At 41.6% G+C, this 13,385-nt stretch overlaps 1 protein-coding gene across 2 annotated transcripts in view; it reads right to left on the minus strand.

The window, feature by feature from the left end:
• Positions 1–13,385, minus strand: part of LRCH1 (leucine rich repeats and calponin homology domain containing 1) — a 222,550-nt gene that overhangs the window by 71,665 nt on the left and 137,500 nt on the right. For both annotated transcript variants that reach the window (XM_055426088.2, XM_055426087.2), the window contains exon 3: positions 10,110–10,236. In XM_055426088.2, the coding sequence (XP_055282063.2) occupies positions 10,110–10,236 (127 nt within the window). The remainder of the gene's footprint in view (positions 1–10,109; positions 10,237–13,385) is intronic.

Genomic DNA, 13,385 nt, shown 5'->3' on the forward strand with positions numbered 1-13,385 from the left:
CATCAAGCTCCTCCTTGGATCCATCTTTCACACAGTGAAGATTTACAGTGTGAACTTCACTGTGTCATCCACCAGCTCAAACATCTGCAGCAGCTCCTTAGAAACTCTAGGATAAAATACCAAGCTCAAAACTGCTCAATTGTTTGCCTCCTCCTGTAACCCCGCGAGCTCCTAGATGCAAGAGACTATTTCTTAGCCACTTTGATCTCCTGGTGCCAAGCAGAATGCCAGGTAGAAAGTACAAGATCAATAAATATTGGATAAAACGTCTTAAGCTATTTTATGTCGATGCTCCATGGCTAGGAGCCCAGAAGGCCCCAATATACACACCAGATTTCTTGCAGGTCCTGCTTGGTATCACAGAACCATAGGTATATTTGGACTACAAATGATCCCAATGACATCAAGTCTGTAAACATCCCACACCACTGCTGAATCTCCAAAAAACTCCCACTTCACTCCTCCTTTTAGAAAGAACAAAGCCTCGTTTCATAACCACTTATATGAGCGGAACACATTGACCAATTCCCTGAAACTTCCAGGCTCTGTGTAAGATCAGGGCTGCACAGAACACAGTGGATCACTGTCCTCTGATCCCATCTCTTTTCAATATCCTCAGGTGACCTGCCAATCTGTCATGGTCATGAAGGTGTTAAGTGGATATCACTTGATGAAAAGGAATAACATCACTCCTACTGAAGACATTTAAGTTGTGATCTATGAAGTCTGGGCACACACACTGGAATCAGCCCATCATGCTGTTCTGCATTCAGCGGTCTGACTTGGGATGGAGGTGGGGGGCTGGAATGTGATAGGTTAAGAATATTGGATGTTTGATGGCATCACCCCCGAGCTGGCTGTTGCTGCATTGTTTCTGGCCCAGAAAAGTCACACCAAATTTTATGAAAGGCTTCCCTAATGTTTAAAAAAAAAAAAAAAACCCACAAGCACATCTGCAGAGACATAAAAGTCTAAGGAAGTAATTACATAATTAGGAAGTCCAGAGATTGGTTCTGTCGCTCTTACCCCCTCACTGAGTCAGTAAATTATTCTGCCTTTCTGAATATACTTCTATGTATGCGAAGTGAAAAGCCATCTTTTCTCGATTACTACAGCATCTCATCAGCCATAGAGTCAATAACCAAACCCTTGCAATGAAAGTTTTACCTTTCTTTGCTTCAACCAAGTTACATATTTGCAAGAAGTACCATTTTAAAATCTAAGAGCCCTCACACAAATGGTACACAGGTAAGCCCTAGAAATATATGAAATTAAATTATTTTATTGGACTCAGGATCAGGCACAGTCATATTGCTGATGGCTAACAGGAAGGGAAGGTCATAGAGAAAGAATTAGTGAGATTATTTTCCACCTTTAAGGAGAATTTATGGTGACATCTGAAATGTTCTTTATAAGTCTGTGAGTGATAGTATGAGAAAGATACTTTTGCAGAATATGGGAACTGCAGATTTTTCAATGGGAAACTGATGATTTTGAGAAGTTTCAAACACATAATTTTTAAAAAATCTTTCTCTTAAAACAAGAGAGGTGGGAAGGGCAAGCCAAGAGAAACCAGATATATTTAGGCAGCATTATGAAATACTCTGAGATAAAAATGCATTTTTATTCTATTTTTTTTCTGTACACTATATTCACCTTGCACGTTGTTGATTACCGCTGGTTAAGTCATGAAATTAGAGTCTGCTGTTTCCCTAAGTTTCCCGAAATATAGATAATTTTTCTAACATATATTTCTAAATGGCTTTATCAAAGAAAGTAGACTCCCCTCAGTTATATTTAAATACTTACTTACCAGCAGGGAAAATGCTTTCTTAATTTATTTTTTAAAGAACTTCACATAAAGTTAACAACAAGCTTTTCCTTCTAACTTACAAGACAGGACATCTGTAGACCATTAGAAACACAAAGTCCATTGTCCATTCACATTTTGAAGGGTATATGGTGAAGGTCAAATTATTTTAATAATACTCTGCACTGCCATCAGTTACTTCCTGTTCTGCCAAAATAATGAGGGGAAAGCGAGATAAAGACTTTTCACTCTTGTACGATCAATACAGTTTAGCAAAAACTGTGCTAACCTCTTCCTTCTCAGCTACTAAACCCTGCCAAGTTTTAAAGAGGTTATGAATTTTGTCACAAAAATAAAACCACATAGGTAATTATGTCTTAATTAGTTGGGGAATGAGGAGGAGGACAGAGAGGAAAATAGTCTAGATGTTTTTGGATAAGATACTTCGGGTTAGAAAGTGAAAAAGCAACATTCCTAGAATAGCTTGGTTCTTTAGAACATGTCTTTCCCCATTTGGTCTAAAAGAAAGTATGTTTTTTGTTTTTGTTTTTTTAGGGGGGGAAGAGTTCATTTTAAAAAGATATGATTCAAAAAATAAATTTTAAAAATAAACATTAATGCCCCATATTGCTTCAGTAGTGATAATTTATCAAGTTATGAGTTCCAGATCTAGTAGCTTCTTCAGTTAATTAAATGAATCCCTTCTGAATTGTCTATTAGCCCTAAGCTATGTCTTGCAGAATAATTATTATAAGCTATAAAGAAACCAAATTATCATATATTTAGCATTATAATAATGTAAATATACAGAAAGGCCCAAAAGCAAAAATCTTAAGTGTGTCATAAATATTTACTAAATCTATTCTTTTTGAAACAGAAATGAATCTAATCATTATGCATTACATAATCACATAAACACTCCAACTTAAGTTTTATGGACCAGCCAATTTTCTCATTTAGATTAAAAAAACAAAGAACTTCAGCAATGACTTAAAATATACGTATTTTCCACTGATTTAATCAAAACAATCCAAAGCAACCCAAAGAAAGACTTTAGAAGTTAAGATTCTCATTCATTACAACCCTTATGGGCAATTACCAAAAAAGTCTCTAGAAGGGTTAAATGCATGTTCAAGACTAATACATTTTAGCTGACTGACTGCTAGTTGCAAACATACCTTCAGAATGCAAAAATGACAAGGATTTAAAATATTAGTGTAGGTTCAAGATTATTAAAGTAGGAAAGGTTCATTTTCAGAATATAACATTTTCAGAAAGACTAGACCTGTTTTTTCAAGTTGTAACTTCTAATGAAAGCCAACATAATTAAGTGTGTCAAGATGATTTTTGGTTAGAGAAGGTTTCCAGGGAGACCAGGCTACACAGCAGAACTGCATGCGGTATTCTCATAAGCTATCTTCCCCTGACTCTTGGGTTTTCAAAATCTTAGTGTTGTTATACTATGGCTTAAGTCATATTTTAAAATCTAGCTCTTTATTTAACAGAAGAAAATGCAAACATTCTAACAGGAAATACAAGCTATTAATACTACTGGCCTCCCATCACTGTGACCATGTCCTTTTGTGGAAATGTCTTTTGTGTGACTTCCACTGTGCAACTTGAGGGCAATATCTTAACCTCTCTGTTCCTATGTAAAAAGAAGAGATGAGATTAGAGATCACTCTAATTACCATATTAGAAATAATGAAGAAATTTGTTGAAAGATAGTTACTTAACTGACTTAGGAGTAATGTCAATTTTTATTTTTTAGCAATCAAAAATCTAAAAGCCTGTAGTAAGAACTTTTTAAAACAAATTGGTATGTTCATTTAAATTTAAAATTTTTTCAAGCAACCTCTGGTATGATAAATTATTACCTCTCAACACTTACTGAGAGTCTCTTTCTAGTATAAAACTCTAGTTCACACCCTTCCACATAACCCACAAACACATACCTCACCCCCCGGCTCTTCATAAGAAACGCAGAGGTAGAAGCAACAGGAGGGACCTTGAACAGGCCTTGGTTCTCCAATTCTCTCACAGAAACCAGAGAGGTTGGGAGGCATCTGCAGAGACTATGAAAGGACCTATGATTTGAGCAGACATGAATTCCTGTCTCCATTACATCTACCTCAGAGACCAGAGTGCTGCACGTAAAAGTAATGAAGAAGAGATTTTCCTTAGAAGCTGCTCAAGACATCCTGTGCCTACTCTATCCTTGGATTCCAACTCTCCACACAAGCAGACATTTCACACAAAAAAAGAGGAAAACAAAAAAAAACAATAGTGTGTCTACTCAGGGCCAGAAAATGCACCTTCTAGTCAGTTATTACCTGAGTCAGACCCCATGAGTTTTTGGGTTGAAAAAGCGGGTTTCTAAAACAGTGATAGTATGTTCTCTTACATGAAGCTAAGCACTGGAAGACACAAGTTTCACTCAAAGCATGAGGTAAGAGGAGACAGGACTGAGAAAATCCAAATGAGAGATGGACCATCTGTGGACCCCAGAGAGTCAGCACAATCAGAGAACCAGTGAGACCTAAAGTGGAAGTGAAGTCGCTCAGTCGTGTCCGACTCTTTGCGACCCCATGGACTGTAGCCTGCCAGGCTCCTCCATCCATGGGATTTTCCAGGCAAGAATACTGGAGTGGGTTGCTGTTTCCTTCTCCAGGAGATCCTCCCAACCCAGGGATCAAACCCAGATCCCCTACATTGTAGGCAGACGCTTTACCATCTGAGCCACCAGGGAAGTCAGTGACCTTTGACAAATGCCCCATAAAAGGTTCTCAAATTATTGTGTTCTTAGTGTGCCTGTCTTCCTCAGAGCCATCTGTTAATTATAACATGGCTTCATACAGTATTTCTCACCAAATATTTAACACACCTTATCCTTTAGGCATGATTTGACAAGTATAAAAAAAACAAAAACACAACAAAAGACACGTTTGCAGGACCTTTAAGAATAAAACGAGGTTTTGTCAGCTCAAGAGAAGTCTACTGATCCTTGTGCCTGGCTTGTGGTTCTTCAAGGAGAAAGCTCTCACAGACACTGTCCATTTGTACCACACCCTGTTTTTGTAACATTCTCCCTGCTGTTCATGGCCTGCCACAACTTTAATGGGAAAACCACTGCAAGTTGAAACAGGGAAGCTCCACAGAAAGAAACCATGGCTTCTCTCCATGAGAAGTTTGCAATCCAGATGAGGGCCCGGTGAGCTCAGCCGCCGTTGGGCTGTGCAAAGGTTTCGGTTTTCACTCCAGCTTCACCACCTCATACCCCATGCCTTTGGGTAAGTAATTCTGAAACCCAAACTTGTCTGTGAAAGGTAGATAGGATATCTACCTTGCTGGGCGATTATCAAGATCGAATGATAGAACACATGTCAAATATACCCAGCAAAGTGTGTGACATACAATCTAAGTACTCAGTAAATGCCAGTGCCATGTATCTCTATCCCTGATAGAAAGAACATGCAGATATAAAGACTTAACAAAGGAACACAGACAGCTACAGCTCTAAGGAGACAAGCAGTACAGAAGTAATGCTGTGTCCAAGGAGGTCAAAAAGTCCTACATCATTCCCATCAGAAATGATGCTTTGAGGCACAAACTCAGCAGAGCTTAGGCTCAGGCTCCCTAAGTTTTCCAGCACCTGAAACGATGTGTTAATCCATCCTGGCCTCTCCTGTGGATTTAAGAGAAAAAAAAATCTCAGAAGTACTTCTTAATGAAAGTCTTCAGGGAAGAAGGAAAAATTGCTTATCCATATCTTTGCATAATCACTAAATGCCAATGCTTTATGTTTTCAGATTCTTAGGTGAATGATATATTCAGGAAGGTAAGATACTGTTTTCCAACTCCAACTCCTCTCAAAAATCAGAGACGGCATCTCCTTTCTTACAGATGGCCACAGTGCTATCATTTTTGTCTTTTAAGCCAACGATGACTCTTAGAAGAGTTTACAACTCAGTTTAGGATGCTCTTTGAGTCTAACATGAATATTTTCAAAATATTTCTTCCAAAATAGTTAAACAATGCTCAGAGCCTAATAATAAACTGTGAGATTTTTATCAGCACTTAGGTGGCTTCACGTAGCCTGAATGCTTGGGGAGCTCCCAAATTTTTTTTTTCTTTTGCAAGTTGGTTACTCTGTAACTACAAAACAGGAGCCTCCCATGCAATTCCAGAATTATTTCAGGCTCCCCAGGGAATTCTTTTTTCCCAACTGACAGCTAAAAATCCTCTGACGTGGTTATCTGTAGTATCAGCACTATTTTAAGCAAAAAGATATGAAAGATAAATAAGAACGGATGGAAACCAGTCATTTTTAGTCTGTGACCTTAAGCAAGGCCAGTCACCCTTTGTGATTAAATAATGGCAACTTATTAAATATTCATCAGCTTTGCAAAAAAATGCTTTTTGCAAAGATCATGCTTACTCATAGAGCAGAAAGAGCACAGACTACAGGGTTGCCCAAGAAGGGTGACCATGAGCCACACATGGCTACTGGGCAAGAGAAGTGTGGCCAGTCCAACCTGTAATGGGCTGCCGGTGGAAAATACACAGTTGACCTTAAAAACTGAGGATGAAAGAAAGGCTGTAAAATATCTCATGCATTTTATATTGTAGAGATGTTGAAACAATATTTTGGCTATCTAAGGTTAACTAAAATATGCTGTAAACATTACTTTCACTTGCTTCTGTTCTTTTAATGTGGTTACTAGTACATTTAAAATGACATTTGCAGAAGAACAAATATTGTATGATATCACTTATATATGGAATCTAAAAAAAAAAAATGGTACAAGTGAACTTATTTATAAAACAGAAATAGAGTCACACATGTGAAAAACAGTCTTATGGTTACCAAGGGGGAAAGGGGAGGATGGATAAACTGGAAGCCTGGGACTGGGACTGACAGGTACACACTGCTACATATAAAATAGATTACTGATAAGGACCTGCTGTACAGCACAGGGAAGTCTATTCAGCACTCTGGAATGACCTATATAGGAAAAGAACCTTAAAAAGAGTGGATATTATGTATAGCTGAGTCACTTTGCCATACAGCAAAAAGTAATCAACTATATCCCTATATATATATATATATTTTTTAAGGCAAAAACAAAAAATAAAATAACATTTGCTGCCTGCATGGTCTTTTCACAGAACCGTGCTGGGTGAGTGTGTTTCTGTTTGGGTTGTAAGTCAGTTACGCCAGGGTGACCTTCCGGGCATCACTCACCATCTCTCTGCCTTGGATTTCTCCTTTCGCAAGGTGTTGAAAGTTTGGACTAGACGTCTTTTAAAAAACCCCTATCATTCTAACATTCCAGGGCTCAGGGGTTCAACAGTTTATTGCTAGTGGAGAAGACACAGGAGGGGGTTGATGACGCTGCTGGATCCAGGAAACAGAGCGGCCTTCTCTGGAGCTGGGCTCCGGTCAGGGAGCAAAGAAAGCCCAGAGCACCCCTTACAGCCAGCCAGCAGCTCATGTGCCCTGAGGCTGCAGACGGTGCTCTTCCACCTCTGCCACATGCCAGCCCAGCAGCTGACAAGAGTATCCGAGGAAAGCCCTGCTCCGTGCAGGGCTGGCTCCAGGGCTCAACACGTGCGCTCCCTCTTAGTGGATGAGCAGGCTGGTAGCCGCACAGCTGAGGGTGGGCACGCTGTCGGCTTAAGCCCGGGTGCAGCGGGACCGAAACACACGCTGGCTGCCAAAGACTGACCTCACCGACATGCCACCCCATCCACTTTATGAGAGCCTGAGCAGTGGAAAAAACCCAATTCCTTATTCACACTGGATTGGCAAGACCTAATCTAGATTCTAGTAAACTTAGATTGAGTGTTTATCAGACTTCTAAAAGAAGCATTTCTTTTAAAAGGCATATAACTCTCAGTTTCATCCAAAGTGTTATTTGGTATACTTTTTTGTTTTCTGGAATCAGTTAACATGGAAATTTCTGAATTAACTTGGACTGAAAGACAGAGTCACCCCTCACTGGCATGGTACATGGAGCCTTCCCAATCTATCCCAAGCCACCTTCCTGGCCCACTGTCCCCGACCTAATAGTAACCCTTAGCAATCATGTTTTGGGGATGTCAATCTTGTGTCAGGGGCTTCTCTGGTGGCGCAGTGGTAAAGAATCCTGCCAACGCAGGAGACATGGGTTTGATCCCAGGGTCAGGAAGATCCCCTGGAGAAGAAAACGGCAATCCACTCTAGTATTTTCACCTGGAAAACTGCATGAACAGAGGAGCCGGAGGGCTACAGTCCATGGGGTCAGAGAGAGTCGGACACAACCTGGAGACTAAACAATGTCTTGTGTCAAGCACTGGGATACAAGTAACACGCTGATCCGGTGCTGAAGCAGCTTTCCGGGTTTAGTGGGTACTGGCCTACAGAACACCAAGTGAGAAGACAAATGCGGTTCCCCAAAAATTCAGTGCTATGCAGAGAGTGCTGGCCTTAGGAGCAGCCTACTCTGGCTTGGAGAATCTGGGAAGGATTTTTGGAGGAAGTGAAATCAATTTGGCTAAAACTTGACCAAGCAAAGAAGAGAAGGAAAAAACAGTCCTTGCAGAAAGAGTGATGAGCTCAAAAGTGCTCACAAGTCTGTCCCTTACATGGACTTATGTAAGGAGACTCTCAAAGGTCTCTTCCTGTACAAACCATTCTCAACCCAGGACTGAATCAATCAGTCCCTAGGCCAAGCACTTACTTCTCGTAATAGAGACTTTGTAGGAGGAGTGTATCCACCCAAATCATTATCTGTCTTCTTTTGGAATCATCCCTCTAGGTGGCAGTCAAGCAGCCATGTCCAAGCAGTGTGGCCGAAGGCCCTGGGCATCGCTGACCGAGTCAGGAGAGGACACCAGACCCAGATCTCGTCTCTCTCACTCAGAAACCAGGGCTGAAACATGCTAGCAGATCCTGCTAAATGCTTTAGCTGAAGGACATTTAACCTTGGGGTCTGTGGGCGAGGCAACCTCTCCAACATACAGAGAAGTATGGAAAAGCCGAGTAAGAAAACCAACAGCCGCCATGCTTCTCAACACCTTTCCACTGTCTTATGCTGGTCACTCATAATCCCTGACCAGATGTCATGGTACTAGTGATGTGACAACCCCTGTATCCTTACGACTCATCCCAGCTCTTGCTGTGAGCTAGTGAGCATGAGCTTCAAATTCTGCTGTCACAGAAAAAGACACTCTTTGTAGAGCTCTGCTGCCTTTATACCGCAATTACCCACTTCTTTCCTAAAGTCAGAGTGGATGTGTACGTGACATGGGTGCTGTCCCTTTCTGAGCCAATTCCAGATGCACAGCAGACCATGGAGTCCCAGCATGCTCTATCGGGGCCCCATAAGCCATCACCCCAATGTTCCAGGTAGCCTCAAAGAAATTAACTGGAACTGGCACGCAAGAGAAAAGTTATTGGCCCTCAATGTCCTAGATTGGAGTCTGCTTCAAGGAAGGTACTGTGTCCTTTTCATGGTTGTAATCAGAACATCCTGCTTTGTGCTTAACACAGAGACAGTTGCAAAGAGTCAGATGTGACTGAGTGACTGGACAACAGGGACAGTACGGAAGGACGCTTACTGGAGGATAAATTGTGATGGTTATAGTTGAGCCCAGGTGCTTATTCTTGCCTCTTCATTCACCCAAGATACCTTAGCTCAGTGGAAGTCGAGAAAGAACTCTTCCCCTTTTAGAAACAAGGTCAGTAACTCAATCAGTGGTGAAAGAGCTGACCTCCTGGCCTCAGGTACATACTTCCAACCCATCTCTGCCTATTTATAATTTGCTCTTCTTTCTTATCCCTGGGGTTATGGTCACATTCTAAAGTTACATCAATTTGGGGCAATGGTTACTAAAATCCTTACAGAATCAGAGCACTCTGTTCTTTCTGACTTAATTATATACCTTCACAACGTGTGGCCTACTAATTAATTTGCAGATTATTCTGCCAGTGTATCCATATTTTATTACAAACTTACTTATCCAATCTGAAAAAATAAGTGATCTAACTACCATAGGATAATTTGTGAACCTGAGGAACCATAAATCCTGCAAACTTCAGGAAGTGTAAACTACAGGAAACCTGTAAATTTCAGGAACTCCTTGTCACAGCAAAGCCATGATTATTCCCTTCCCCACTTAATGTCTTTATCATATACAGACCTCCAACAACATGATCTTCTCCTTGACCCACTGTAGGAAGAAGTCTTTCTGATTACCTTGATGGGCTATGATTAGCAAACAAACAAGAAGGGCATCTGAAAAATCAGTAACATACCAACTCCATTAACTGTTTGAGCTGACCTATCTCTTCAGGCAGCGATCCAAGTTTGTTGTTACTTGCGATTAAGACTTTGAGAGGGAGACCACACAGGCAGGCCGGCAGGGCGGACAGCTGATTCCGACTGCAAAGAAACATAAGAACTTTGGTAAATATGTAGGCTACTTCACACTGTTTGTGAACATATTTGCTTTTAATGTCTTTCGACTTGTACTGTCTTTTTTAAGACTTTTTTCCCCTGGATATGGACTTTTTAGCTTTTACTGAATTTGTTACACTAATGCTTGCTTCTGTTTTATGTTTTTTTTGCTTTTGATTTTTGTTTTTTTGGGGGGAGCCTGTGGGATCTAAGTTCCCCAACTAGGGATCGAACCCACATTCCCTGCACTAGTAGGTGAGGTTTTAACCACTGGACCACCATGGATGCTCCGTGAACATGTTTTTTAACAAGCAAGGAGAAAGGTGTGATCTAAGAAAACATTTTGCAAATATAGAAAGTCCAATAAACTTTCTATATGTGTAAAAACTCAAATCCCCAGTGCATAAGGATATAAAAAGATACTAAAAGACGAGAGGCAGGAACTTCCTTGGCGGTCCAGGGGTTAAGACTCTGCACTCCCAATACAGGGGGCATAGGTTCAATCCCTGGTTGGCAAACTAAGATCTCACATTCTGCATATTGCAGCCAAAACAAAAATAAAACAAAAAAATTTAAAATAAGTAAAAAAGAGAAGGGCAGGCAGTTATGATGGAAGCAACTTTTCTCAGCACAAGGGACCCTATCAAGCCCCCTGCAGACTTGGCCAGCCCAAAATCAGATGGACAGCACAGGCTGTACCACCAACAGCAACGGGAAGCTGGTGCCAACCGTTCCCTTCCCGACGGTGTGAGTGGGAGACTCAGCAACCACCAAAGCTCCCAGCTTTTCTGTGCAGTGAAGCACCATCGCATCCATCTTAGTCGTGATGGGGAAGATCATTTTGCTGCAACTCACAAAACCACCGGGCCCATTTCCAACATTTTGATTCCGCTTCCTTTTGTTACAGCAAGAGCTCTGTGGTTAAATTCTGCTTGGCTATCTGTTAGAGAGCTAATTAAAAAAAGAAAAAGGAAAGTTGGCCTTTTGGTAAAAGTGAAGCTGGAGCCAAAAGGGGTTCAGTTTCACGGAGGAGCCGGAAAAATGTGAGTCCAGGTCTCACCCCTGCTCTGCGTAAAAAGGTCTCTACTTAATGCCCTGCATTAAGAAGTCTTTACACTTCCTATCGTCAATGCTAGGAGAGAGAAGGAAAATACTGAATAATGAAACCTATGAATCACCCATAAGTGTATGTCAGCCATCTATTTATCCCCTCCTTCAAAAGCAACTCTTTTCCTGCTATCAAGTAAGGAGACAGATGGTTTCTCGTTTCCCCGTATATCTTGGCTACTTTGCTGAGGAAGCCAACCACCAGACAGTTAAGTATCTACAAATCTGTAGGTCATGTTATTGCAATTATTTGGAACCTCTGTGTGTATTCAGACACACATGTATGAAGCTTCACAGATTAGGCATATTATTGCAAGTATTTGGAATTTGTGTTTATTCACACACACATTTATGAAGCTTCAGAGGTTGCAGCACCGTGTGTGTATTTACGGACATGCATATATATCTTTGTGTGTGTAAGAGAGGAACAGACAGGCTGGAAACACACCAAAATGTAATCAGTGATCATTTTAGGGGGAGCAGGTACAATGCATGGGTTGTATTTTATTATACTTTGCTGTATTTTTCAAAAATTCCTACAAATTGCTTCTATAATTAAGGAAGAAATCATTATAAAAGGAAATTTCACTAGGATACTGGTTACATGGGTGTTTCTACTTGTGAAAATTCATTAAGATGTACACTTAATGATTTGTGTACTTTTCCATATGTTATATTTCAACTGAATCTTTTACTTCCTCACCCTACCGAATGAGGGGGTGGGTAGCTGGTTAGTCAAAGGGTGTCTCTAACTTATGGGCTCAGAAAAAGCAGGGGTTGTGCTGTCAAAATAATCTCTCCAATCTGGGTGCCCGCCAGCGACCACCCTGACCAGGTGCCCAATGTCAGGTAACCAGGGTTTGGCAAGAAAACGCACAGCTGTTCTTCTCTCCACTGCCCAGGTCTACAAAGAAAGCTGCTTCCAGAGAGGGGCACGGCTTTCTCTAGGAGGGTCCAGCAAAGAGGGGAGGAGAGTGAGAGCCTGGCACCAGAAGGGCCAGAGCGCTCTGAGCTCCCTGGCTAGGATAACAGGCTGCACTGGGGTGGTGGGCTCACCCTGGCACTCTCTCCTGCTGTCTGGGGGCAGCTGACAAAGGGACCAGGGCTGCCAGACTGTGACTCTTGCCCTCAGAGCCCTCCTGCTGCCCTCGCACACCTGCAGGAACCCAGCGGGGCTCCTCTGGCTAGAGGAGGGGGCCTTCCACGTGCCCTGCTGGGAGAGCTTTCTTCAAGCTTTCTTCATACTCCTTCTGGAAAGAACTCAGTTTATGACAAGGCATGCGTCCATGCTCAGTTGCTTGGTCGTGTCTGGCTCTTTGCGATTCTATGGATTGTAGCCCGCCAGGCTCCTGTCCATGGCATTTTCCTGGGCATGGATCCTGGAGTGGGTTGCCATTTCCTTCTCCAGGGGCTCTTCCTGACTCGAGGATCGAACCTACACCGCCTGCGTCGCCTGCATTGCAGGCAGACTCTTGTACCGCCGAGCCATCCGGGAAGCCCCTTCTTAAAAGGCAACAAGTTAATATTTTGGAATGCAATTTGTGGTTTAAAATATTTATTAATATATAATTTCACATAGTGAGGATTGGTAAATTAAAACACAGTAAGCTAATCCTTGCATTGTGGAGCCATATTTGAATTTCCCTTTGACGACAGGACAAGGAGAACAAAGGTAAGTATTTTTAGAACTTTCTACGCTCCTATTTTCCACAGAATCAGCAATTACGGTCGGAGATCTTTCCTGTGTTTGTCTGCCTGGAAACTCAGATTTACAGTATTCCCAGTCTCACGACTTCAATGCAGGCATCTAATCAGATTAGCAGGTACTGCACTGGGAGAGCATCTATATACCATTTAAGCGATGTGAGGAAGGCTCTGCTCCTTCAGACACAGGAGCATTTGAAGCTCCATGGGATTATTCCCACTGGCATTCTTCCAGGGTGGGTAACTAATTGAAAATAAAATTTAGGCTTGGGAGAGCATTTGTGGTTTCTTTGATGGGGATGAATGCTTTTTCTGCTAAAAGC

The sequence above is a fragment of the Moschus berezovskii genome, chromosome 13, assembly GCF_049115385.1.
Source record: "Moschus berezovskii isolate FMDL1 chromosome 13, NW_MosBer_1.0, whole genome shotgun sequence".
NCBI classification, from domain to species: Eukaryota; Metazoa; Chordata; class Mammalia; order Artiodactyla; family Moschidae; genus Moschus; species Moschus berezovskii.